General features: G+C 39.7%; 1 protein-coding gene across 1 annotated transcript in view; it reads left to right on the top strand.

Annotated features, from left to right (window-relative positions):
• Positions 1–25,802, top strand: part of LOC125897999 (junctional adhesion molecule 3B-like) — a 56,169-nt gene extending 30,367 nt beyond the window's left edge. The window contains exons 2-9 of the mRNA XM_049591586.1: positions 12,176–12,244; positions 12,338–12,451; positions 12,543–12,695; positions 13,281–13,483; positions 15,573–15,672; positions 17,790–17,919; positions 18,030–18,084; positions 19,642–25,802. Coding sequence (XP_049447543.1) covers positions 12,176–12,244; positions 12,338–12,451; positions 12,543–12,695; positions 13,281–13,483; positions 15,573–15,672; positions 17,790–17,919; positions 18,030–18,084; positions 19,642–19,677 — 860 coding nt within the window. The 3' untranslated portion in view covers positions 19,678–25,802. The remainder of the gene's footprint in view (positions 1–12,175; positions 12,245–12,337; positions 12,452–12,542; positions 12,696–13,280; positions 13,484–15,572; positions 15,673–17,789; positions 17,920–18,029; positions 18,085–19,641) is intronic.
• The last annotated feature ends 410 nt before the right edge of the window (positions 25,803–26,212 follow it).

Genomic DNA, 26,212 nt, shown 5'->3' with positions numbered 1-26,212 from the left:
TAACCAATAGAGAATGATTTCCCCAGTTGATCAAACAAAGAGTTTACTCAGCCTGAAATCTCACCATGTTTTATTTTATCTCATGAATAGTTTGTCTGTGGTAATCTGAAATGTCTGTGTTGCGACAGAGCTTTCATAACATACAGACACTGGAAAGTTAAACGTAGGTGTGAGTGGGGAGAAGAAAGTTGAAAATACACTTCTGGATGGAAGAGACCGACACTGGTGGATGACCACAGCTGTGACAATACAACCTGGGGTCATTCTCCCTGTCAGCTCAGCCCTAAAACCTCTCCCTCATTGTCATTGTGTCACAAGCTTACTATTTTCATGGAGGAAGACCTCTGGGGTCTGTTTAGTCACTTTCTCCCACAGCTACCAAAACAGGTGGGATCCTGTCTGGCATTGGTCACTGTTGAGGGGGGAGGGAAACAACAAGTAAGACAGAAAAAGAATGTAGTTACTATGGAAATAACACCAATATTGCTATGGGAACTGGAGCACCAGAGCATGCTTTGTCTAGGATCTAGCTGTAATCGTCTCTCAGAAAGAAGCTTATGGTAATATGTGATGCTCTTATGAATTAATTTGTCAGGCTTTGTGTCCCAGCTGACATCATAGACTTTTATCAAATGGAAATTCGCATCTCCTCAGGGTAAAGCATGCAAGACATGAGAGGGCTTCAGCAATACTCGGTTCAACTGTTTCCTTGCTTCCAGTCACCACCCCAGTGCCACAGTGCACAGTTTAAATATCTATTATTAAAGGGGCATTTCACTAATGATACACAAAATTATATTATTTTGTTTATAACTTTGCATAACATCATATTCCACTTAAAGATTTTAGATAGGGACTTGATTGGTGTACATTTGTTCACTGAATAATAATTCACTGAATAATAATTTTAAAATAACAATTATCAGTGACTCAACTGTATTTTTTTGACTCTTAATTCAGTTGTCCTTAGGATTACATCATCATCAATTCTCTTAATCTCACAGAACAATTGGCATAGTTTTATGTTTTGTTCATTCCACTTTACCCTTACAACACTTTAAAAATGGATCTTTCTTGGGCTCTGCTACATTGTGCTTGGGGCTCACGTTGAACTTTTGAGCACTGTGACCAGAAACTTAGGGGTCAGGTGTGCGATGCCAAAATCTCAAACATAGCTTGTGGGAGAACATAAACATTTACACCTCTTAAAAGATGTTTCGTGTGCCCTTGGTATAGAAAAGGGACACAGGAGACGTGGCAACCTCTTAACACATCATGAATTGTGAAGGGCAGATCTTTATCCATCTATCTCGAGTTCCTGAAGGAACAAGACCTTTAGTCTGTATTCTGAGGGACTTTAATCAGTCATCTAGTAATCTAAAATAATTAAATGAGTGTGTCAGTTCCTAGTGGCACACTCCTTCTAAATTTTAAGATTGAGACATTTTGCAGAATCATTCGATTCCTAAACTTTTCAGGTCAGTTTTACTGACTCTGTAAAGAAGTATACCACTGCTGGAAAGATGGTCTTTTTACAAAACTAGACTGTCTATGTAGGAGAAAGATAGAAATAGGATACTTTTAAAACTGGTACTACAAACACTCCTGCTGGTGGGCGACATAATGGCAGCTTGTCCGTTTTGATACAGGAAACAATATGGTGGCTAACTGGTAACAAACAATCTTGAATTACAGTTGAAAATTAAGCTAAAATGTGTTTCTGAAAACATCTGAGGCAAAAAATAGGCAATGCAGTATCAAATCTTGGTTCATATTTGATCAGCACTGCTTAGCTTTACTCTCTGATCTCAGTTGTTTCAGCCTGTTTTATACAATACAGGAAACAAATTTGTGAGTCCTAGGATAGTGAAGGAATGGCTCACCTTACCCCACCTTACTTTGCCTCTGATTGACTTACCCTGACATTCTTACACAAAGCCTAACCAATCTCACTCTTGCCAAAACCTAACCAACCCAACCAACAAAGGCAATAAGCACTAGCCAATCATTTGTTTGCTATCCTAGGATTCGAAAATGGTATGGCACCCACTTCCTCTTCAGAAAATCTTGTATTAAGCCAAACAGTGCACAAAAATGTTAAAAAGACATTTTAGGAGAGAAAAAGTCAATTAAGTAATATAGTCTTATATTATTATGTACTGATCAGCACTGCCTAGATTTAAACATTTGATCTCAGTTTGGTCTGTGCTTTAGAGAGGACAGGGAACAAGGACAAAGGACAAAAAGTGGAAGTACAATCTGTAGTTCAAGTAACAGTCCTTGAGCCAGTGTAAAAAAAAATCTGCTGGATGATGCAAATTAAAAAAAACAACAATAAATATTTATGAAAATGAATTAATCATTTGAGTCATTTTTTAAGGCAAAAATGCCAAACATGCTGTGGTTTCAGCTTTTCAAATGTGAGACTTTGCTGCTTAACCCTCTTATATGTGATTATAAGTTAAACATCTTTGGATTTTGGTCAGACAAAACAACTTAGACACAATTTTAACATCATTTTGGGCTCCAGCAGATTAATGAATATTGACAGTAGCTGCAGCCCTGTATTGAACTGAAGAAGCACCTTTTGTAATGAAGTTTAATTGTGTTTAGAGTAACAGTGGTAGCCAGAGCTGCTTTATATATTGATATTATATCGATACTGTGATATGAGACCAGACATCGTCTATATTTTGGATATCGTAATATCTTAAGTGTTGTGGTTTCCTGATTTTAAAGGCTGCACCACAGTAAAGTGATGTCTTTTTCTGAACTTATAAGACTGCTCTAGCTGTTCTAGCGTCTGCCTTTACCCACATAGTCATTATATCCACATTACTGATGATTGTTCTTACTCAGTAAATATTTTGTGAAAGTATCAATACTCAACCCTCAGTCCATATTCCCCAGCCCTATTTAACCAATTTTCTCAAGTTGTGTTGACATTACCGTTGACATTTAAGGTACTGTTTAAAATGTCCATAAATAGATACATGAAAAATCCAGTGGATTGCTCCTAAAAGTCAATTATTTTTTTAACAATTTCAGATTGATAAAGTCTAAATATTTTTCATTTGATTACTCTTTCATAAGTTTCATAACTTACCTCAATACAGATTTGAATTGCTTGCTTTTGTTTTATTGTTGACTTTGGTTAGCTTTTAATGTGCTGATGAGCACGTTTCTTGCCTTTTCTTCTTTTTTTTCTTTTTTTCTGGTGTAGTCAAGTTCCTTTATTCAGATTTTGTGAAAAGAACAAGCAGTGTAAGTTTATGTTTTAATGAATGATGTGCGCTCAGTTGAGTCTCCCTGATCATTTACAACTTCTTTTTCCCACCACACTCCTCACAGCTATATAGTTGTTTGCTTCCTTGGTTTGCTTGTTTACCTATGTTTAGATTGGAAACATGGTGCTGAATACGTATCAGAGGTATTGAGGACATGTTATTCCTGTAACATTAGCTACACGCAGTGAATATATAGCATGTATGTTCCCATATCAAAGCACCTGGCTCTACACGTGTATAGATGCACATGCTCATTCTGCTAAAGGTGAGATTTCCCTAAAGGGACTGTTGACCCCTAGATCAAAAATACGTATTGTTCCTCTTACCTGTACTGCTGTTTATCAGTCTAGATAGTTTTGGTGTGAGTTGCTGAGTGTTGGAGATATCAGCCATAGAGATGTCTTCTCTCTCTCCAGTGCAATAGAACTAAATGTCACTTGGCTTGTGGTGCTCAAAACACCAAAAATACATTTAAAAAACTCAGCAGCAATGTCTGTTCCCAGAGGTCATAACATGGTTACTCAAGATAATCCACAGACCTTGTTGTGAGCAGCGTTGAGCAGTAATGCATGACTTAACACATTACAGTACTATTCCTTTTTCCAGGAACGTGTAGTGTGAGAAATTACTAATACAATTTCAGTAATAATATAATTACCCCAAAAACAAATAACAATAACAACCTTGTTTTTGTTGTCAACCCCCTACTGATTTAAAATCGAACAATTAATCACATCCTCAGATTTATTTTATGTAATCATCCCTCTGCGCATACATGTCACAAAGCAGCAAGCTTGGATATCAGAACCACTTAGCATACATTCAGCGGCTGGAAATAGTCACAATAATTTGACTTTGTCAAGAGTAAAAATGACAAGAATATAAGGTAGTGGTACTAACCCTGCTGTAACCCTTCTTGACATCAAAATGACATCAGAAAGACATTGGACTCCTACATCGGACAGACATTAAATTTTGGTTGGTATGAAAATCAGGTAAATAATATTTTAAATGTCTAACTATGTTATAATTTAACAGTGTAAATATCTGTATTCTACATCAAGATGACATTGGCATAAGATGTTTGGAAGACATTGGATTTTGGTTACTTAACAACACAACTTGAAACCAACAGAATATCACATATATCAATATAACATCATCTGTCGCCAGTATTCTACATTAAATTTATTTTTTTATTAGTTATTCTGACATTGAATCTTGGTCACCCGACATCACAACCCAAATTCAACCAAATATCATCATTGGAAACACTGGTAGCCAGCTGGGAAGACTTTTTTTTTTTTTTTTTTTTTTGCTGCGAAAAACGTTACCTCAGATCTCCTAAAACACCTACTATGACCAACAGCATAAGAACTTGAAGTACCAGGAAATACACCCCACCAAAGCTGAGCCCTCCTCGGCTGCTGTAGCCCGATTAGGTTTAACAACCCAAACTGGATTTTAATTGTGGTCAACTGTGTGACCACTAAAAACTAATTAAGCTTGTGGCTGGTGGATGAAATGTTTCCATGTTGCCGGTCACAGGCAGAAGACCCAACTGTTTCATGCTGGAACTATTTTCTTTCTACCAAACTACATCTGCCAACAATATTATTGCTCAGAAGGAAGCGTATATCTACTGCTAGTTCACCTAGCATCACTGAACTAGCTAACATTACAGCTCAGCTGTGAAGAACATCATTAATGTTTACTTCTCGCACTGTCATGAACCTTTCATCCATGAGCAGGTCAACGTATCCTCATAAAATGGTTCATATGATAGCCTACGAAAATGCAGTCACAACAGTTCATATGATATATTACAAATTAGCGCCACATTACTGACATTATTTCCTTAACGTGCAGTAACATAAAGTTCCGGAAGTTAAGTTTAAGCAAATAAAGTTACTGTGGTTTAGGAAAAGAAACATGGCGAGTACGTACCTTAAAATTACTCAAAGTTTACACAGAGCTCACATGGTTCTGAACACGCATCTCCAGGGGAAAGACTCAGAGGAAAGACCATGTTTTTGTGATGTACCACTCCAACCTGCCACCTTACAAGATCGCTCGGGACCGCTTTCTTCTTTACTCCCATCAGCTCATTGGTTACATCATTACAGCCTTTCAAAATAATTGGGATATGTATGAATTTAAGTGCATTTTTTTGTAGGAGTTTATGAGAACAGCCTAAGTAGATGCATGCTTCCTTCTGTGTAGTGATACCGTTAGCGGGTGTAATTTGGTATGAAAATAGTCCCACCACTCACAACAAGGTCTGTGGATTATCTTGAGTAAGCGGGTCATGATTTCTACAAAGAGACATTGCTGATTAGTGTTTTAAACATATATCTCTTGGCACTTTGGGCACCAAAAGCAGAGTGCCATCTTGTTCCATTATATTGGAGAGAAGGCAGACATCTCTACGGACGGTATCTCCTACAATCGATAACTCGCAACAAAACTATCTAGATTGATAAATAGCACCACAGTTAAGAGTAAAAATGTTTATTTTTGATTTGGGGGTAAACTGTCAATTTAATGTAGCACAGAAAATGTGTGACATGTACAATATATTCTCACCTGTCATTTTTATAAACTGGTAAAAATCATTTGGAGGTCACAGCCTTGGAGATGGCAGTGGTTGATGTGACTGGCCAGGTGTTTTATTGAGATGAGTAGTCATTTCTGTTGGACAGGGAAGAAATGAATTGCTCAACCTGCTCATATTGAACTGACAGAATTCAGGGAATCAATTGATCAATCAAAACCCGCATTCAGAATGAATGGAATAATGATATAAAAGAATATTAATAGCACTATGGTAGTTCAGGTGAACAGTGTACTGATTCTCTTAAAAAACAGACTTGGCTGAGAGGCTCTGTGCAACTGAAACAGCACTGGAATACAAATACGAGTTTCAGAACAGCAACTGGTTGATAGTAAGTGAAACTGGGTGTGTATACTTTGATGTCTGAGCTTCCAAAGGGGCGTGAGAATATTCTCACAGGCATGAGGCAGAGATGTTCCACAGGGAATATCACTAGGTTGCTTAATTGAACCTTTCTATTTATGGTAGCGGCTTCACCTCTCTGGATTTAGCGAAGAGCGGTACAGGAAACAAGTGTGCTTTCCCAGGAGGAATAACAGAAAAAAGGAGGGATTCATTACACAGTGCACGCATCAGGAAATACCCAGCTTCTCTGTGCCTATTGTATTATTCAGTGATGTAAAACCTGTGGGCTTTATGAGGGCATGACACTAAGATTACAGAGAGAACCCTGCGTCCATCATGAGGACGGCAAGGAAGATTAAAAAAAAAAACAAAAAAAAAAAACTTTGGTGCAGATTTTCAGATTGCGACATCTCACACAGTTGTGTCCAACCAAGAAGGGAAAAACAGAGAATGTAGAAATGAAATTCATGGCATATCTAGGCCACTGAGCACCTGCATCATTTAAAAGCTAATAATCTACATTACACACATCTTACACACAAATCCAGTCATGTATTGTGCTCGGCTCTAGTGTGTCACAATAAGAGTTTTCACAATGACCAAATAAAAAATATGTAGTTATCATGTGTTCCATTGGTACAAGCGATGAGGGCAAGACCTTAGAGGCTATTCAAGGAGACACAAACAGGATGAGTATAACATGATCAGGGAAGGATGTGTCAGACAGACTGGAGGAGAGATGGGAAACACCGCTCTCATAACACACACTCAGCACTTCCTGAGCTTTCATCAGGCTCGGATACTTTACTGGACAGTCCAGCTGTTTCTCGCTGTGATCCAGTTAGAAAAAGATGCAACCTTTGCTGAAAGGCTATCCAGAAGGAGGCAGTTGTTTAATTGATTGCTCAAATATTTAGGAGGGTAGTCAAATTGTCATTATCACTGCTATCAGCATCATTAAAAAACAATTCGTTTGGAGGATTTACACATTGCAAGACTTCTTCTGATACAATGTTACTTCATCTGTTCATCCCACTTTACTTTCTGCCAGTTAATGATTAGGAAGTCAACGCTTGTGCCTAGGAGACTCAGCAAATCACCAGGGCTGCAACTAAAAATTAACTTCATCAATCTGTAATCAATAATAAATTAAGTGACTTTTTCCCCACTCTAGAAATTAATTAATGCTGCATGTTACTTATAAACTACTGTATATATGGATGTTGTAATATTTTGAGTCCTTAAAGGGACAGTTCATCCCAAATCAAAAATACATATTTCCCTCTTACCTGTAGCGCTTTGTATTAATGTAGAGAGTTTTGGTGTGATTTCTTGAGTGTTGAGAATATCGGCTGCAGAGATGTCTGCCTTCTCTCTTATATAATGGAACAAGATGACACTCGGCCTGTTGTGCTCAAAGCGACAAGCTTTTTAAAAAACTCAACAGATATGTCTCTTTCCATCAATCATGACCTGGTTGATTATTCAAGATAATCCACAGACCTTGATGTGTGCAATTTCATGTAGGAACTCTTTTCTTTCTACTGTACGACATTCTCCAAACCCTATCACCATGCATCTACTGCTAGCTCACCTAACACTTCTGAGCTAGCTAACATTTCAGCTCAGCACAAGCCTCTTGTTCATGAGTAGATGCACTTTTCCTTCTGTGCAGTGACACAGTTGGCAGTTATAAAAGAATAAAGTTTTTGCATGAAACTGCTCACAACAAGGTCTGTGGATTATCTCCAGTAACCAGGTCATGAAAATTGCTGTTGAGTTTTTAAATGTATTCTTTGGGTGCTTTGAGCATCACAAGCTGAGTGTCATCTAGTTCCATTATACTGGAGAGTAAGAGAGTATATGAAATGGAAAAGAGGAGTAAGACAGGCGTATAAATATAGACAGTGGAGGCAGAGCGGTTGCACTGGGGCCCCTGGGATGGAGGGGCCTGTAGAGACAGCGGGTCCTTGCAAGTGATTCACCACCGCTCTAAATTATCTCTATAGGTTTTGAGCAAAGTTCTAACCTAATTTTTTTTTTTTTGGTTGGTTGGTTGGTTGGTTGTTGTTTTTTTTCAAAAAGTAAAATGTGTTTGCAAATACACTTTAACATAAATCCAACCAATTATTGGCGAAGAAAAAATTGGCCTTTTCATAAAACCTATTTATTTTACAATACACAACATTAATGATAGGCTAACTGTTACCCATGAATCATTGTGCAATCATGGAAGCTTGCTAGGGCTAAATTACTGTGGGGCACATTTTTGGCCAATTAGCTGTATAAGTACCAGTTTGTCAAGTGTACAGACATTCTTGTGAGCCACAGTGGATCATTTTGTCACTTTTTGAGCAACAGACTCTGACACACCATCCACCTCAGAAACCACAGGTAAAATTTCAGAGGTTGAGGCTAATGCACCTAACTGTGCTACAGCTGCTGCTGACTTAGCAGCTAGAGGTTAGACCAAATGAGAGAGCATCTGAAAATATTCAGGGAATTATCAGTGGTCCAACTCAGTTTTATACAATATATGTAGTAGTGGGTCCCTGCTCCTGCTCAACAAAAGGGGTGAAAAACGCTGAAGACCCTTGATCTAGATTTATATATAGCACTACACATTAGAAGAAAAATTTGTATATTTGATTTGGGGTGAACTGTCCCTTCAGAGTGCTGCTTTTTCGCTGCACCCTCCTTTAAATCAAAGATAACACAAAGAGGGTGACATTTTAATCAGTGAAAAAAAAACAATAATCAATTCTTAAAAAAATATCTTTTCAAAGTACTCACCTATGAGACAGTGCCACTTTGAAGGAGTTGGAAAACAGATGTGCCCTGTTCTGTATCGCTGGAGCAGAGGGTTAGTGATGAAATGATTTATAATTGTTACATTGCTCTGCATCATATACATTCTGAATTATGACGCATGCATTTAATGCTCCTTTCCAAACAAAAAGGTCTCTTTATTCTGTAATACACAAGAATAGTTGTAGTGATTTTTCTTTGTCAGTCAGAAGTGGTTAGTTCTTCCAGTTTAGGAGTTTTGGTTATAATGTAGAGGAAACTCAGTGCCAGTCTTTTTGAGTGGGGGTTTTATGTGTTTTCCTGGACAGCTGTTCTGATGGCAGACCTGTCAAGCTTTTTATGTCTGCGTCAAGCTCACTTAGGCACCTAATCTGCACTAATACTCTACGAATTAAGGAGGAGCACAGGGACTGGGGGTAAACTCCATTAGCTCTGTCAGACCTTCTGAGTGGTGCATTTAATGGAAAGTCATTGTACTAAATTAATCACCTGAAATAATTTATTGTCAACTTTGGATTCTATTTCAGCACAGCGTATTCTGATATTTTAGACTTTTGGCATACTTGGCCTAGATAGATTTGGTATTAAATTACAAAATGCATGCTGTATATTTGAAACGTAAACTCAGAAGTAAGCACTGACATGCCTCACATACACAAGCTTTTGTCAGAAGCAGTAAAAAGCATACTTTAACAAGTACCTGGATGAATTAGGGTTAACTGTCAGGGAGTCTTATTGAAGAGCAGAGATCTGCACCATTGTGTTAACATAGATTTGGTCATATTTCTGCTTTTCAGTGTAAAGAACAGATTACCGTTCAGTCACTTTTCATCAGAGGAAGTTTGATTTGTATAAGAATGTAGCGACAGTGCAAGCAGCTCTCAGAAACACTGGGAGATGAAAAGCATTTCTGTTTTGCACACAGCTTTAAAGTGCCTGTGACTGTGTGTGCTTCTCTGCATGTAGGGCTGTGGAGAGGAAGCTAAATAGGTGACAGGCTTCAACTGGATTGCTGGTGTTTTGACTGTCACACTTTTGAAAAAGAGTGTAGATTCTCATCTGTGCTCCTTTGCAATTCTTTGTTAAAGTTCTCATTTAGAAAACACTACTTTTTTTTAGGTTGTCAAGAACTTTTTCATTTTGTGCTGTAGAGCTAAACCTATTTCAGACTTTGTTGTCTTTGCCGTTGTAGAGCAGTACAGAATAAAATACATGTTAAGATACAAAGCTAAATCAAATATTTATTGAAATTAGCGCTAGCAATCACAATTACTAAAGGTTCATTGTTGTCTACAAGTAGCTTCAAATGATACTAAAATACTTCCATAGAATGAAGGTCAGTGAGGGTGAGCTACAGAGCAGCACCCCGGAGATGGTCATGATACAGAGTTTACTTCTGGATCCTGAATGTTTGTGTGGAGGGCTGCTTGAAACCACATTTTCTAATTGAAGACTTGTCTTCATACTTATTGTCACCAACATAGTCAGTGTCACCAGAAAAAAATTCATCTCCACTTTCATGTAAAATCAATCACAATAAGCGCATAAATAAGGCCTGTGAAAATGAGTTTACAATGTTAAAACCTACATTATACCCGATACAAGAATATTAATAGTCAGAGCATGAGCTTCAACCTTCCAACTTTCCAAGCAGCTTCCTCAGGGTAGATCTTTTATTGTCATACCGAGGTGTGACCTACTTCTGACCTCCATGCAATGTTATTACTGTCAGCAGTGGCTAAAAACAAGCTGTCGTCTTGTCATGATCTCCAGAAAGACTGTGGGCTAATCAGCTTACCCTGTCTGCTTTAGCAGGTGACCCTAGACACTGCTGTTTGTCCAGATGACAGTTGGTGGAGGTCAGGATATCCCCATTTGAGCACTTTTTTTAATGAAAGGCCCATGACCATTTCTACCACTAATGAGTAGCAGACTACACCTACATACTGTATGCACCATTCAGGGTCCCTTTGTGGTCATTCTGCATCCCTTTGTGCTCATTATGTGTCACCTGGTGGTCATTTTGTGTCCCTTTGTAGTCAATTTGCATCCCTTTCTGGTCATTTTCAGGCTCTTTGTCATCATTTTGTGCCACTTTATGCTCATTTTGTGGTCATTCTGTGTCACTTTGTCATCACTTTGAATAATTGTCATCATTTTGTGTTTGATTGTCTTTCCAACAAGAAATGTTAAAACTCACCAGAGATGTATCACAACTCGAGTGGCCTGTATGCTGTAAGCCAGATGTAGTTGACAGGAGTTATGATTCATTTTATAATAAATTATTGCTTCTTTTGAAGATTCAGCCAGGGGTTGGCAGCTAGAGAGGTTGCACAAATGGACATTAGGCATCCCATAGATTTTTCAGTGACAGTCCAATCTGCTCGAGTGACCCTGCATCCAAGAGCCAGACCATCATTTTGTTCATGAGCATGTTCTCAGTTAACATTCATGTGGAATTGACTATGTGTGTATTTGTTTGTGGACCATAGGCTGTCAGGATGATTCAGCAGTGCCCCTTCCCAAGGCCTTAGCCCTCCACCGCATACCAACACAGATCTTTCCGGGGTGCTTTTGCACCATTAGTCCCACATGGGCAATAGCATCAGGCTCACAGAGAGACAGAGAGAGAGAGAGACAGAGACAGAGACAGAGACAGAGAGAGAAAGAAAGAGAGGGAGAGGGGGGGCTCGGCAGGCAGTTAAACTACTGGCATGGTGAGCTTGCCCTGAAAAGGGCACATGCCTCCCTGCACAATTATCCACTGTGCATAGAAACAGCACCCCCACCCTCAACACACACACATACACACACAATGGTTTGACCAACACAACTAAAAATGGAAGATGGATGGTAACAGAGCATGACCAGAGAACACCAGGATGTTTAGATCATCACACTGATGTGGGATCGATGTTTATCTTCATTTTGATTGTGTTTGAGAAATGTAAGATGAGTGAACTTACATCCTGAAGGAGAGTGTTAAAATAAACACAGCACATCAGTGGATGTCAGCTGGTATTGTGCATATAGCATAAGATCATCACCATATCATGAAAATTCATGCTCTGGAGAGTCTCATGTTGTCATGTTGCATTGCCTCTTCTCTCATGTCTTGCAGGCTACTACAGCGTGTTTGCAGTGGTCCTGAAAACAAACAACGAATCACCGTGGACCGATGAGTTTGACAGTAAGAGCCACAAAAAAGCATATAGAGTTCATCTTTTTCATATCAGGCCTAACTTAATTTCCTGTCATGTCTCTTTCTTTCTCTATCTTGAAGAAATCGAGCTATCGTGTTTGATTGAGTCCATTTCTACAACCAGTCCCAGAATTGAATGGAAGAAGATTACAAATGATGGACCAAGTTATGTGTACTTTGACAAGAGGATCTCAGGTAACATATAAAATGCACAAACAATTCTCTTCTGTTACCTACAGTTTTGCACACCTTTAGTGCTGATGTCATACATGTTTTCCTCTGACAGGTGACCTGGAGAACAGAGCAGTGATCAGAGAACCTGCCACATTAGTGATAACCAATGCCACAAGATCAGACACAGCCAAATATCGTTGTGAGGTCACCGCTGCTGACGACCAGAAGTCATTTGATGAGATTGTGATTGACCTTGTTGTAAGAGGTACTCCGACTTACCTGCATAATCAGCTTAAATGCATGTGGTGCCAAAGATATGAGAAAGACGTATGAAAATTTGACCAAGACTCCTCTGGATGCAGAAAAGAAGCCATTATAGTGCCCTTAAAGAGAGACCTTGAGCTTAGTGATTCACACTTTAGATGCTGTAAGATGAAACCGTGTTGTAGGTCGCACCAACCCTTTGGCATACATACGAGGATGTGTTATGACCAGACCTGCCCAGCTGCAAAGGCGTGTTCTGGGCTATAAGAGGAAACCTCTGAAACTGCATCTGCTTTGAGTTGCAGTGCTAAAGAAAGCAAGCGCCGCGTGTTTTGGTTGCGTTTTTTGGCACAGGCCAAAAATCATGTCCCGTCCTGTCAATGCTTTCAGTCCAGTGAACCATAAGTGGTCAGGGTGACACTGATTTTTTAAAGCATCAAAGTCAATCATAGAGCGAGCAGCATCATGGAAGAATGTGTCAGTTTGTTTATCACTGTGATGCTGACAGAACATAACTCATGTCAAGTGTAAAGCTCCTCATGAAGACTCAGGATCGTGACAATGATCGTGTTTTTTCTCACCACAGTAAAGCCAGTGGTGCCAAAATGCAGTGTCCCAAAATCAGTGCCTTTTGGGAAGTCAGCTGAGCTGAGCTGTGTGGAGGACGAGGGCTTCCCCAAGTCTCAGTACCAGTGGTTCAAAAACAGGGAAGAGATTCCAGATGACCCGAAGACCAGCTTCAAGTTCTTCAACTCCTCATACACACTCAATGCAGAAACAGGAACTCTGGTGAGTATGTGTGCGCATGTGTTTGGACAAGGACACACATGAGCAGCAAGGGTGGGGCAGCAGGAACGGTGGCCTGACGCCCAGGGGTGGGGGCAGATATTTTGGGGAGACAGTTGATGGTGCGAGAGGGCTTGAGCCACGAGGGGAATCTACTGTCCTCGTTTGCACATTCCTCAATTCTCGCTTGCTTTCCAGCACAGCTCGATCTGCTCAGCGGCTTGCCTCCAACACTCTGCTGTCAACCTACATGCTGGCCTCTAAGATGTGACGCACCAAAGCACACTGGTGTTTGCCTTTTTATGGAACTCTAGTGCAAGCGTTGCAAGCTCAGTACAAACAATTGAAGTTTACAGTCAAAGCAGTAAACGAATTAGGTTTGGCGGATGTTTTTTCAACTGTACTTATCTGGTTTTGACTGTTATTTTTAGACCGTTCACAGAAACACAGTTATCATTCTACTGCCACTCCCATATGAGGAAGTAATGCCCACCAACCAATTTGGAAATCTATATTTTGCACACGATTAGATTAGATTATTGGGCCAGGAAAGCTTCATCATTTTTGGAAACTTGGAGAAACCCAGACAATTTCCTGACATTTTCATATTTTTTTTTTGCAAGAGGCCACAATCGTCTTTCATTATTCTATAATGCATTATTTCTGCTATAATAATATAGTATTATTAATATAAAATATTATTATTTACAGTATTTATAGATTTGCTTGGCTCAAACTTAAAAAAAAATATATAAAAAAGGTTAATTTTCCCATCATGGTGTACACATATAAAATAGGAGGGAGAATAGAAAAGAAAAAGGAAATGTATACTACAAAGACAACACATTTTCTGAACATTTCTGATAAAACATAATAGTGAGTGCAGTGAGAAGAATGTCATTATAAAGAGCAGCAGACTGCCCACAGTTCTATATTGCTTTTATCACTCCACTCCGGCAATAGCCATGGCCGGAGGCATTGTGTTTTAGGGCTGTCAGGTACATCCATGCATCTGTCCCAGTCTTGTGAACGTGATTTATCAAGAACACCTCGAGGGATTTTTTTTCAAATATGGCACAACTGTCCACTTGGACTTAGGGATAAACTGATTGGATTTTGGTGGTCAAAGGTCAGGGCCACTGTGATCTTCCGTCTGTCTCATTCGGATCAATGCGATATCTCAACAACACCTTCAGGGAATTTCTTCAAATTTGGCACAAGCATTCACTTGGACATAACAATGAACTGATTAGAATTTAGTAGTCAAAGGTCAAGGGCCAATGTCACTGTGACGTTGTCTGTCTCATTCTCGTGAACACAATATCTCAAGAAGGCCTTGGGGGAATTTCCTCAAATTTGGCACAAATGTCCACTTGGACTCAAGGATCAGAATCAATTAGAATTTGGTGGTCGAAGATCAAAGGTCACTGTGACCTCACAAAACATTTTTTTGGCCATAACTCAAGAATTCATTCGCTAAATATGACAAAACTTCCCAAAAATGTCTAATAGGGTAAAACAATGAAGCAATGACCATAGACTGTAAAATGACATTATATATCCAAAAGGTCAAAGGTCAACTTCACTGTGGCATCATAATAATCAAAAACACTTTTCTGGCCATCACTCAATATTATAACTGAGAAGGGGAAACATTTGATCAGATACTGAATTGTTGACACTAATTTTGGATGTCCGCCATGAAGCTGTGATGCAAACTGTAGGTGCGTCTTGATTGGTGCCCAGAGGCATGCAACCACAAGGCCGTAATTCTATTGAAAAGGCTAAAGTCATGAAGCACCACTAGCTTCTTTGGTATGATCCCTTAAAGACTGACAGCATCATGACAGCGTTTATTCTGATATACCGTGTAAAGTAAAGCTGTAGGTGTACCTGTCCAATTCTGTTTCATTCTGTAACATTTTTTTAGCCATTATACTATAAAGAATACGTAAAAATCATCATAATACTGATCACAATCTACTTTGTTCGAAAACATTCAACAAACAACAACTGACTAAACAAACACTGACAGTGTGAGCATTAGGGGTTTGCATTAATCAGATTTATGTTTGTGATTTCTGGCATGCAGAAGTTCATCGCAGTCAGAAAAGAAGATGCAGGCGAGTACTACTGCCGAGCGAAGAACGATGCAGGATACTCTGAGTGTCCACCCCAGAAGATGGAAGTCTGTAAGTTTGCCACACAATATCAGGGATCAGACACACTTTGAAGCTTTGTCATTTAAAGGAACAGTGTGTAGGATTTAGTGGCATGTAGCGGGGAGGATTACAGATTGCGACCAGCTGAAACTTCTCCCATGTGCCAAGCTTAAACTCTCGGTCAGGATTCATTCAGTGTTCATTGTTCAGAGGGTTTTAACCAGGAGCAGAATTATACACAGAGGTCTCTTCCTCTCCAAAACAAACAGACCAGGTGATTTAAACCATTGAAAACACTAAATAACGCAGTTTCATGTCACAAATCAGTGTTTCTCTGACGCTGTTCAGCATGTGGCGGACATGACACTTGCCCAGCACCTGCTAATGTGTGCTCACCTTTTTTGTCCGATAACTTAATGTGTGCTGAGGTCTCCAAAACAAATGGACCTTGTGATATAAACCAGTCAAACCACTGAATAAAGCAGCTTCACATAACATTTGTTTTAAAAAAAAAACAATCTGTGTTTTTTTCTGACGCTGCTTGCGAAAAAGTGAAAATGCAAATGGCTCTATCTAGAGCTAGTGTTTGGTTTGTCTGTTCGGTGCCATAGTATTGTTCCGACCTCTCATTGTTCCGACATTCCATTAGTCCAACGTCCCATTGTTCCCATATGTAATTATACTAGGCTATACTGTATTTGTGTACCACAGAGGATCAGCAACACAACAAAAGTAGGCTACTGGTCGAGATACAAGTGTCATAGGGAGGAGAGAGTGAAACACCATAACCTCCTGTTATTAACTCTGGGGTCCGGATTGTGTGGGGAGCTTTCCGCGGTGCTGAACGTCTTCCGGCGGGCGTATTTCTACCTTGATGGTGTGCCGTGACCGGCTCTGGGTCAGCTGGGAAAGGCTTGAGGTGAAGCAGGCTCACGCCTTATGTGTTTGTCACTTTCTTTTTCATTTTAACCCACACCATGATCTTTTCCTGACCCTAACCAAGTGGTTTTTGTGCCTAAACCTAACCAGACCTTAACCACAGGGCATCATGATGATTTCGGAACAACGGGACTTCGGGACAATGAGTTTAATATGGTCGGAACAATGGGATGTCGGACCAATGGGCTGTCGGACCAATGGGCTGTCGGACCAATGGGCAGACCCCATCTGTTCTGAGCTACTGTAGAAACATTGCAGTGCAACATGGCAATCTCCATGAAAGAGGTCCCACTCCATATACAGATATAAACAGCTCATCCAGGCATGTCCAAAGTCGGGGGCCACTTGTGGCTTGCAGACCAGGCATAGGGCGCCTGCGTTTTGTTTCTCAAACTTTACTTTACATGGCTTACCACGCAACAGTGATAAGTGAAGAAGAATCAGTTTGCATTTTTTCATTCACCTCATAATTGCAGGACTATCAAAGAGTTAGCAGACATGCACCAAGTAGGAACTACACAGGCGGAACTACTTGTTTTCATAAACAGATGGTGAACAAGCAAACAACATAGCAACATCTCAAGGCAATTGAATCGAACGCAACTGGACTTGGTTTTGTCATAGAAGACGTTTCACCTCTTATCCAAGAGGCTTCATCACGGATAAGAGCTGAAACGTCTTCTAAGACAAAACCAAGTCCAGTTGCGTTTGATTCAGTTGCCTTGAGATAACTATGACCTGGATGAATGAGAAGATCCACAGGCAACATAGCAACAGATATTTTCTGCTAGGTAGCTGACAAGGCCACAGTAGAGACATGTAAATTCAAGAATGAGGGTTGGCACATTCAGGAGCGGTGGACAGTTGAATACTTTTTCACTGAAAGACGAAACAGTTGCGTTTATCTGTCTATATGATGCGAGATGCAGCTGGCTGACAGGTATTTTTATATGATCTAAGCTGGCCCACATTTAGAAAAGTTGGGACATGCCTGTTCTAAGGTAATGAAAACACGATAATTCTTTTTTTTTCAGGTGATTATACATGAAAGTCAACATACTTATAATATCATATTTCATTTCTGCCAGTATATTCCCCTAAATCTTACACACTGGACTATACTCCACTATGTTATCCTGCTGTTTAAGATTTTTAAGGTTAATCAAATATTAGTGTTTAATTTTTCAATGCTTTCTTGAACTCCACAGATGATATTGACATTGTGGGGATTATACTGGGAGTGCTGGTGGTGGTCGTAGTGCTCTTATGTATAACAGCGGGGATCTGCTGTGCATACAAGCGAGGCTACTTCTCCAGCCAAAAACAGACAGGGAACAAGTAAGACATCATGTTTTGCTATTTACATGATCAACAAATACATTCATTCCTCTCTACCAGCATTACTCCAACATCATCCATCCAACCATGATGTGCCTTGTGTCTTTCAGTTACAAAGTTCCAGCTAAAGGAGATGGAGTGGACTACGTCAGGACGGAGGATGAGGTCTGTAGATGGCAGTTAGATTCAGATGCCTACGGAATTGCAAATGAAGCTGTTAAAAGAGAATATACTGATTCCCCTGTGTTTATGTTCTTTTAATTTTTTCCTTTAATGTGAAGCATTTTGTAAGGCTGTTTGACATAGGCAGTCTAAACCAAATCATTTATTCTCTCTTTTAATGTTTATTGTAGTAACTGTTCAAGTGCCGATGATTTATCAATCTGATGATGTTGATGATGACGATGCATATGCAAGTGTATATGCATCTTTCTATCTTTGTGCCTAGATTTATAGCGTAAATCTTTACAGAGGTTTATGAATGTGGCTCATCATCAGGCCCAAACAGAATCTGTGGATTTTGTTTTCAGCAGTGATCCAGAATGAAAATCTGTGGAATGGTTGCTCGTAATGTGATTATTAATTCATGATATCAATTGTTTTTGAGCAAAAATAACCTCACACAATACATTAAAACCTACATCAAGCAGGCTATAAGAACTATTTAGTAGATTTTAGGAGAAACTTTGAATCAGAAATTATATTTAATCCTCAATAATTTAAGAAAAAAATGTGAACATTTGTTTGAAGTCAGTCAACAAAATGTGGGACACTTGGCCATTCAAATGGAAGGTTCAATATGGAGCGGAGAGAACAAAAAATAATATGAACAGTAAATCTTATTTTTGATATTTCTTCTCACTACACCACTTACTTTGATTTTAATGCCAAGTGAATACAACACACAGTTGTCACACACATGCACACGGAGGTAGAGGAGACAGTGACAACATTCTGAGTATTACAACTAGCATCTATATTCCTAAAATCATCTGTTCTGCGGGCGCAGATTCTGTATGGGCCTGCATATCACCTACTGTGGTGCATATAAAATGACTGCTTTGTAAGCAGCAGTGATAGCAGGGATCCACAGCAGGAACAGGACAGCACCCTCACATTCTCACCGTCACACCAGTCCATAAAGCACATGCCTCATCTCCCTCTCTCACCAGAGTCCCCTGCTGTACAATGGCTCCCTCCTCTCACCTGTATAGTGGCTAGAAGGATGCTACTTAAGCTGCTGCCATCTTTTAATCCATATTTACTGATGTTTACATTTGAAAACCTTGACCTGGGGTGCCCACTAGCTCACCTGGCAGAGCAGTCGTCCCACGTACAAAGGCTGTGTCTTTGCTGCAGCAGCTGGGGGGTCGATTCTAACCCATGGCCTTTTGCTGCATGTCATCCCCTCTCTCTCTCCCCCTTTCATGCTATATCTGTCCTATCAAATAAAGGCAAAAAGCCCCCAAAAATATCTTTTAAAAAAAAGAAAGAAAAAAATAGACCTGCCTAGCTTACAGAAGTTGCTAATTCCTACTTTGCAGTGCAGTTAACTATCAGATTTGAGTGTGGGAAAAATTTCTTCCAAAATACAATACCTACATACAGTATATTCATTTAAGTGCATGAGGAAAGTGGAAAAAGAATATCTATGTTACTGTTGAATATCTGCAGTATGATGAATTCTTACATTGCTTCTGTTTGGCTATATGTCACCTACAGGGGGATTTCCGACACAAGTCATCATTTGTGATCTGAAAGGGAGAGGATTATGAGGAGAACTGTGCTGAGTGAAAGATGTGACATGTGGGACGGCCTCCATGCTGTCTGACCACGGAGCTGCCACAGTTCATGCTCGGAGCTCTCAACATGACTGAAATCCAACCACTCAAGTTTGCCAAAGGTGACAAGATTTCACAGGACAACAACATGTCAGACCATTACACATGTAGGGACTGAGATTCATTTGTCAACTTTTATCACCCACAGCTGAATTATTTTGCTAAATTATGGAGTTGTTACTTTCCAGTTATTATTGCATGGTTTTAAACACCAACCGAGTTGAAAAAAAGAAACATTTCTTTGTTCTGACAGGTAGAAAGGGAGGAGTCTCTTCCCTCCAAAGTCACTCTATCATGACACCTTTCTACCTTTGCTTCAAACCTTTTGTCATTTGTATACCGTTTCTTTTCTACTGTTGAAATTCGTCAGACTATTTTTGATGGAATATATTTTAAAATGCCTATAGATAAAGGTTTACTTTTTTAAATATTTGTAAAATACTAACATGTGTTGTTTTTTTATTTGGTTGTGGATAAAAAAATATGTAACACTTTAACCACTTTGCATCAAGCTGCAAGAATTTACACCTTGCAATCAGAAGAAAGAAAGACAAATGAAAAAAAAATGACTTGTATCATCATATCAAGATGTGCTTCTTGATCGGCGAGGTTACATATTTAATTTCTTTGCTGGGAACGCCCACTTTCTGTTTGTGAGAGACTTCCATGTTCATGTTTGTAGATAGTCTTAGTATAAGGCTTTGAAGAGTGCCAGTCAAATGCTGTGAAACACTGCACACAATCAGTGCTGCATTTTCTTGATTTTAAGTGTCCTTCTATGCTTGCTGTTGATCTTGTATATATTGAATTCACTGTCGGGGATAGAGTTTTGCTGTCATATGTTCAGTTCAGTATTACACTAATAATGATACAGGGTTTGTAAGTTAACCTTCCAGACCCAAACAAAACTAGAGGATTGTTCACGTGAAAAGTTGTAATACTAGACATGCTACTTTTCACATTTGACTTTGTAAAAGCCTTGATTTGAATTGTGAATAGAAACAAATTGGCTAAGCTGATACAGAGAACAAAGCCTATCTGTTACTGTGAGTTACAGTTCAGATTTTGTTATTTTAATCATGACTCTTACCTATTTTTTAAGCTACAATTACTAAAGGTATCAGCAACATCAGTGAAAATGTCTCAACAGTACATACACAGGCTCTGACAGTCAGGTAAAGCACATTTAACACAATACACAATTTTTTACATAAACCCTGGGGCTGTATTCACAAAGCTCTCCAGTACAAAGAGTTGCTCCTGTGACGAGAACTGCCCATGGGTCCAACAGCCCATTATTCCGACAACCCATTGGTCTGATGACATCCCATTGTTCTGACCATATTAAACCCATTGCTCCGAAGTCCCGTTGTTCTGAAATCATCATGATGCCCTGTGGTTAAGGTCTGGTTAGGTTTAGGCACAAAAAACACTTGGTTAGGGTCAGGAAAAGATCATGGTGTGGGTTAAAATGAAAAAGAAAGTGGCAATCACATATCGGAACAAGGGATGTCGGACTAATGGGATGTTGGACCAATGGGCTGTCGGACCAATGACGTGGACCCTCTGTGACAACATCCTGAAAAAATTCTTAGAATCATGACGTTTATCATTTCCCCTTAAAGTTAAGACTAGATCCTGCCAAAGATAAAAGTTAGTCACAAAAAGGGGCGTCGGTAGTGTAGTGGATAGTGCCGGCGCCCCATGTACAGAGGCGATGCCTCGCTGCAGTGGTCGCAGGTTGGACTTCGGCTCGCAACCCTTTGCTGTATGTCAACCCCCACTCGCTCTCTCTCACCCCATTTCAATCTGTCCTGTCCATTAAAGGCAAAAAGCCCAAAAAAGTAATCTTTAAAAAAAAAAAAGTTAGTCACAAAAAGTAGGAGAGTATTCTCCAAACATGGATGAGGAAACGTAACGCTACAAATTAGATCATGCAGGGATAATGTTTGTAGTCGATGACATTAGTAATATGCTCACATCTCATCCAACGTTGTAACAATATAGCGTCAGAAAAAAAAATTACAACCCTAGCCTGTAAAATAGGGATGTCCCGATCACATTTTTTTGCATCCAGTCTGATCCCGAGTCATTTATTTTGAAACCAAGTCCGATCTGATACTTTGCAAAGCATTAAGAAAGAAAAAAAAAAGAATGCATCCAAATTGTCCCATAAGGTTTGTTTATTTTTTAAATAGTATCCAAAAAGCTTATTGGTGGTTCAGCAGCACAAAATGTAAACAAATTAAATATCTTCTTCTTGTCTTCAACAAACAAAATAGGCCTCTATCTTTTGTAGCAGTTTGACACACGAAACAAATATTTTTCTTTTACTCAGTCAAACCCCACAAAGAAACCATAAAACCTATAAAACAGGTCGCTTAACACCGAAATTAAATTGCTTTTACCTGGTTTCTGGTAGAACAAAAGAATTATGCTCAATTTTAAAAAATACAAATACAGCTGTAAACAGTTTCAAGAAAGTATACACCAAAGAAAAGAGATGCTCTGTTCTGCTCAGTCAGTTCAATCCAGTTCGAACAAAAAAACTCCACTCCAGGATTTCCAAATAGCATATCACAGTTCAATTCAGTTCAATCCACACAGTTTGCTAAACAAAAGAAAACTCCACCCCAGGTTATCTTGTAAACAAGGAAGTAAAGAAAATCCACTGTTCACTCTGACTCGGTTCCAAATAAGGAATAATGAAACGAAAAGTAACCCCCGGCTTTTGCCAACTCACGGGACTGTGGTGGAATGCTGTAACACTCTGGCATTGTTTCGGGCATGGAAGCTCCGTAGAATCCCTTGATATCCATGGCGGGGAATCTGAGGTGAGGCCGGTGGCCGGATGGATGATATTCCACAGGGAAGCGCACCTATTTCGCGGACTTTGAGCAGTGTAAAATGCCATGGTAGGCCGAATACACAGAGGACTTCTGGCTTATTTCTCACTCGCCAGCGACTCTCGCCATACTGCCAGGAGCGGCATAATATAGGGGCCGGTCTAACTGGGCTCAGCTGATTGAGCCATCTGACTAGCCGATATCACCAGTGGGTGTGTCTGGAGGTGAGCAAGTCATCAGCTGATAACCACTGTCTTGTGAAAAAAATATATTTATAAAATATACAGGATCACCAAATTTTATACATTGGGAAGCGGAGGCAACAATGAACAACATAGATGAAAAAACTGGCGATTTTTGTTGTTTTGATTCCTCCAATCTTTTATTACCGATTCCGATTTTGTAAACATAACGTGATTGGCGCCGATACCCAATCGAGACATCCCTACTGTAAAAGTAATGGACGTAGCTACTGTTACATCACCAGTCAGTGTGTCAACTCCTCTTTTGAAGCCTCAAGTTTGGCTTCTTGGTTTTTTGGAGCCAGAAGTGATCATATTTGGTTGAGAGGCTGGCACTGTGGAGGAGCAAGAGGACACGACACTTTCAAAGTCTCATATTGTGACACAGTTCATTTCCTTTTTCGGTGGGGGTCCACACCTTGCAGGTTAACAAAAGGACAACCAATCTGGTAAGAATGCATCATACCCAAGCAGCAGCCTCTGAAAAATGATGCCAACACAGAAGGGCCAAAAACTGCAGTTCATCGATTGGCCCCTTGAGGCCGGCTCCAGAAGCCACTCAGTCCAGATAGAACCCCATGTTCAAATGCCCAACTTTACAGCAAAAAACATGTTTACAGCCTAAAAACGGTTTTGGTCTCTATAGCTAATTTCAGCATTCATGACAACTGAACAGGGGGTGAGTTTTTATATAACTCACCTGTTTACATTTTATCAAGACTTAAAGTTACGTACATTAAGGGGCAGGTCCACTTGAGTGACAGGCTGTCTGCAATGCATCACTGTACCCCTCACTCCTCCACAGCTCCACTCTCTCATTCAAATATGATCACTTCTTGGTCCAAAAAACCAAGACGGCAACGGCCAAAATGCTGAACTTGAGGTCCATAAACCAATGGGTGACGTCACACTGGTTATCTTTTATTTATACAGTTTATGATCATATGTAGCAACAGGGTCAACCACACCTCTGAGAGAATGTTGGTGAATACAGCCCCTGCTTGATATTTACTGGTGTCCAATCTGTTTACAAACTATTTTTGCTAATATTTGTGCTTTTTAGAGAGTAGACCTCATCTAACATCCGAGCCTTTAGTTGTGACTAAATGTTTTAGTTGGAAGGAAAGATCATATTGGGTTTGAGTAAAGCTCATATTGTCTTCATTGCTGTCAGGCAAACGGACATGACCCTACACTTGAGTGTGACAGTGATGAACAGCCGGGGTCTGGAGGGTTAACAGGTGTACTGATTGTAAATAGGTATTTGTTTCTCTCTCTCTCTCTCTCTCTCTCTCTCTCTCTCTCTCTCTCTCCGTCTCTCTCTCTCCATCACTCTCTCTCAAGATTATGTAAAGTGGTGAAAAATGTATAAATGTCCTGTTTGAGGCAATATGAAACTCTTTCCATTTGTAAGACTGAGAAAAGGTAACATTTTATCATATCATTCATAACACATGATGAGCAAAAGCTTCTTGGCAACAGCATGACAAATTCAGTCATGATCCAGCCCCTCTGTTAGTATTCAGAACAAACAGCTCACTGTTTCAGAGTTCCGTTGCTTTTGGCACCTTCTCGTCAGCTTTCTGAGCCCCAACCAGATAAAACAATCACACACCTGATATGTATCGGTACTCATGGAACTTCCATGCAGCTCAGATGAATCACTTGGTCAGCTGTTACGAATGTTTCATAATCGGCAAGTGTGGTAAAATGTTAACTGAATATCAGTCATGGTAGAGACGATCTGCCCAACATTTGCACATAGGAAGAAGAAACACTGCTTGGTCTTTCTCCAAGTTGCATTAAGGAGCAAAGAGAAAACATTTCTGAGTGTATGATTAACCCAATCAGGTTCACAATCAATCCTGTTAAAGGTAACGTTATACAGTGAGATACAAGTCAAGCTGCAGAAAGATGCATACATTTCCTCCTCATTTGTACAAATTTCATTCCTCTTAAGTGCCTTCTGCCTTTAAAGTAGTCCAGTTTCTCTATGGCCATGTTCTCTTCACTTGTAGGTTGCTCTGATACTGTTGCAGGATTCATGTTTTCCATTCATTTAACCAAAAGCACGGCGTTTGAGAGGAATGATGTCAACGCAAATTTCCCTTTCCCTTCTTTACATACGTATCTGCAAATTTGTAAATAGCTTTTTTCATAGAGTTGAAGGTGTAGACATGTTGACATAGCTATAGAAATATATTAGTGCCTAAATATAGTGGGAATTATTTTTGGTAAAGACAAATAGCACTATTAGGCAAAAGAAAAAGATGGATCCCCAAAGCAGGGACATTTATATACAGTAAGAGCTCTGGTTTATAACACATTTCAAAAGACGAGCTGAGGTATATTTTTCATTTATGACCCCGACAATGAGGGGAATTAGATTTTGAAACCCACCACTGCTCCACTGCTTTTAGCAATGAACACAATGTTCAAACCAGGAGTTAACTCAGTATTCATGAAAGTGCCATGCAGCTGGAATGGAGCTCTAATTATACCGTCGTTGTGAGTGTTTTATGAAGCAGAGTTCATGCAAAGTGTCAGCCACAAAAACAAACAGGACTTAATGTGCAGGAAGCTCCATGTCGGCCTACATGTAGTCCGCAGGCAGTCCTGAACAAGTCTGTCTGTGATCTGGTTGGATGTTTGCAAGGCAGCGGGGCTAGAGATTATATTTACATGACAGTGAGAGATGGTTTCCAGGGTGTGTACTGTGTTCAGGGGAAAGTAAAGCCAACTCACCCTTGTCTTTCAACTCTGGGATGGCAGCGCTCCACTGATCCAGGACTGTTAACGTGTTACAGACTGAGGATTGGTACAACATGTCAGATTTTCTGAACCAAACATATAGTACACATACAGTAGAATGTCCATTTGGGGCCTGCTGGGGTTATTTTTGTTCATTTTAGAACCACTCTATTTGTGATTAATAAAACTCACTTCTAATACTACTGGAGACAGTTGTGTTTGCTTTTTTCCTTCTGTGTGTGTGTGTGTGTGTGTCTAAAGTGAGGATTCTGCATCTGTGCCATCAGTCTTGTCATTTAATAATTTCTCTGCTACTTCCAATCCTCCTCGACTACTCTAGAGTGTCCCGCTGTTCACGGAAATCCTATTCACTATGAAAGTCCATCAAATATCCCACTGACAGCATCTTTGTTGATCTAAAGCCGTAATCTATTAGTGGGAGTTAAGCCATTTCCGCTTTCTACACTGAAAACAGCTTTCTTGTTCCTCTTTGGTAACTGTGCCAACTGGCAGCAAGTTCCTGGATAAAGAGCATTATAAACAAAAAGCTCAGCAGGAGGAATATAACTGGAGTTTGGAGAAGAGCCAACACACACTTTCATTTAATACACAG

This window comes from Epinephelus fuscoguttatus, linkage group LG12 (genome assembly GCF_011397635.1).
Source record: "Epinephelus fuscoguttatus linkage group LG12, E.fuscoguttatus.final_Chr_v1".
Classification (NCBI taxonomy): Eukaryota; Metazoa; Chordata; class Actinopteri; order Perciformes; family Serranidae; genus Epinephelus; species Epinephelus fuscoguttatus.
Note: the sequence above shows the minus strand (reverse complement) of the source record. Positions and strands in the feature narration are given on the sequence as shown.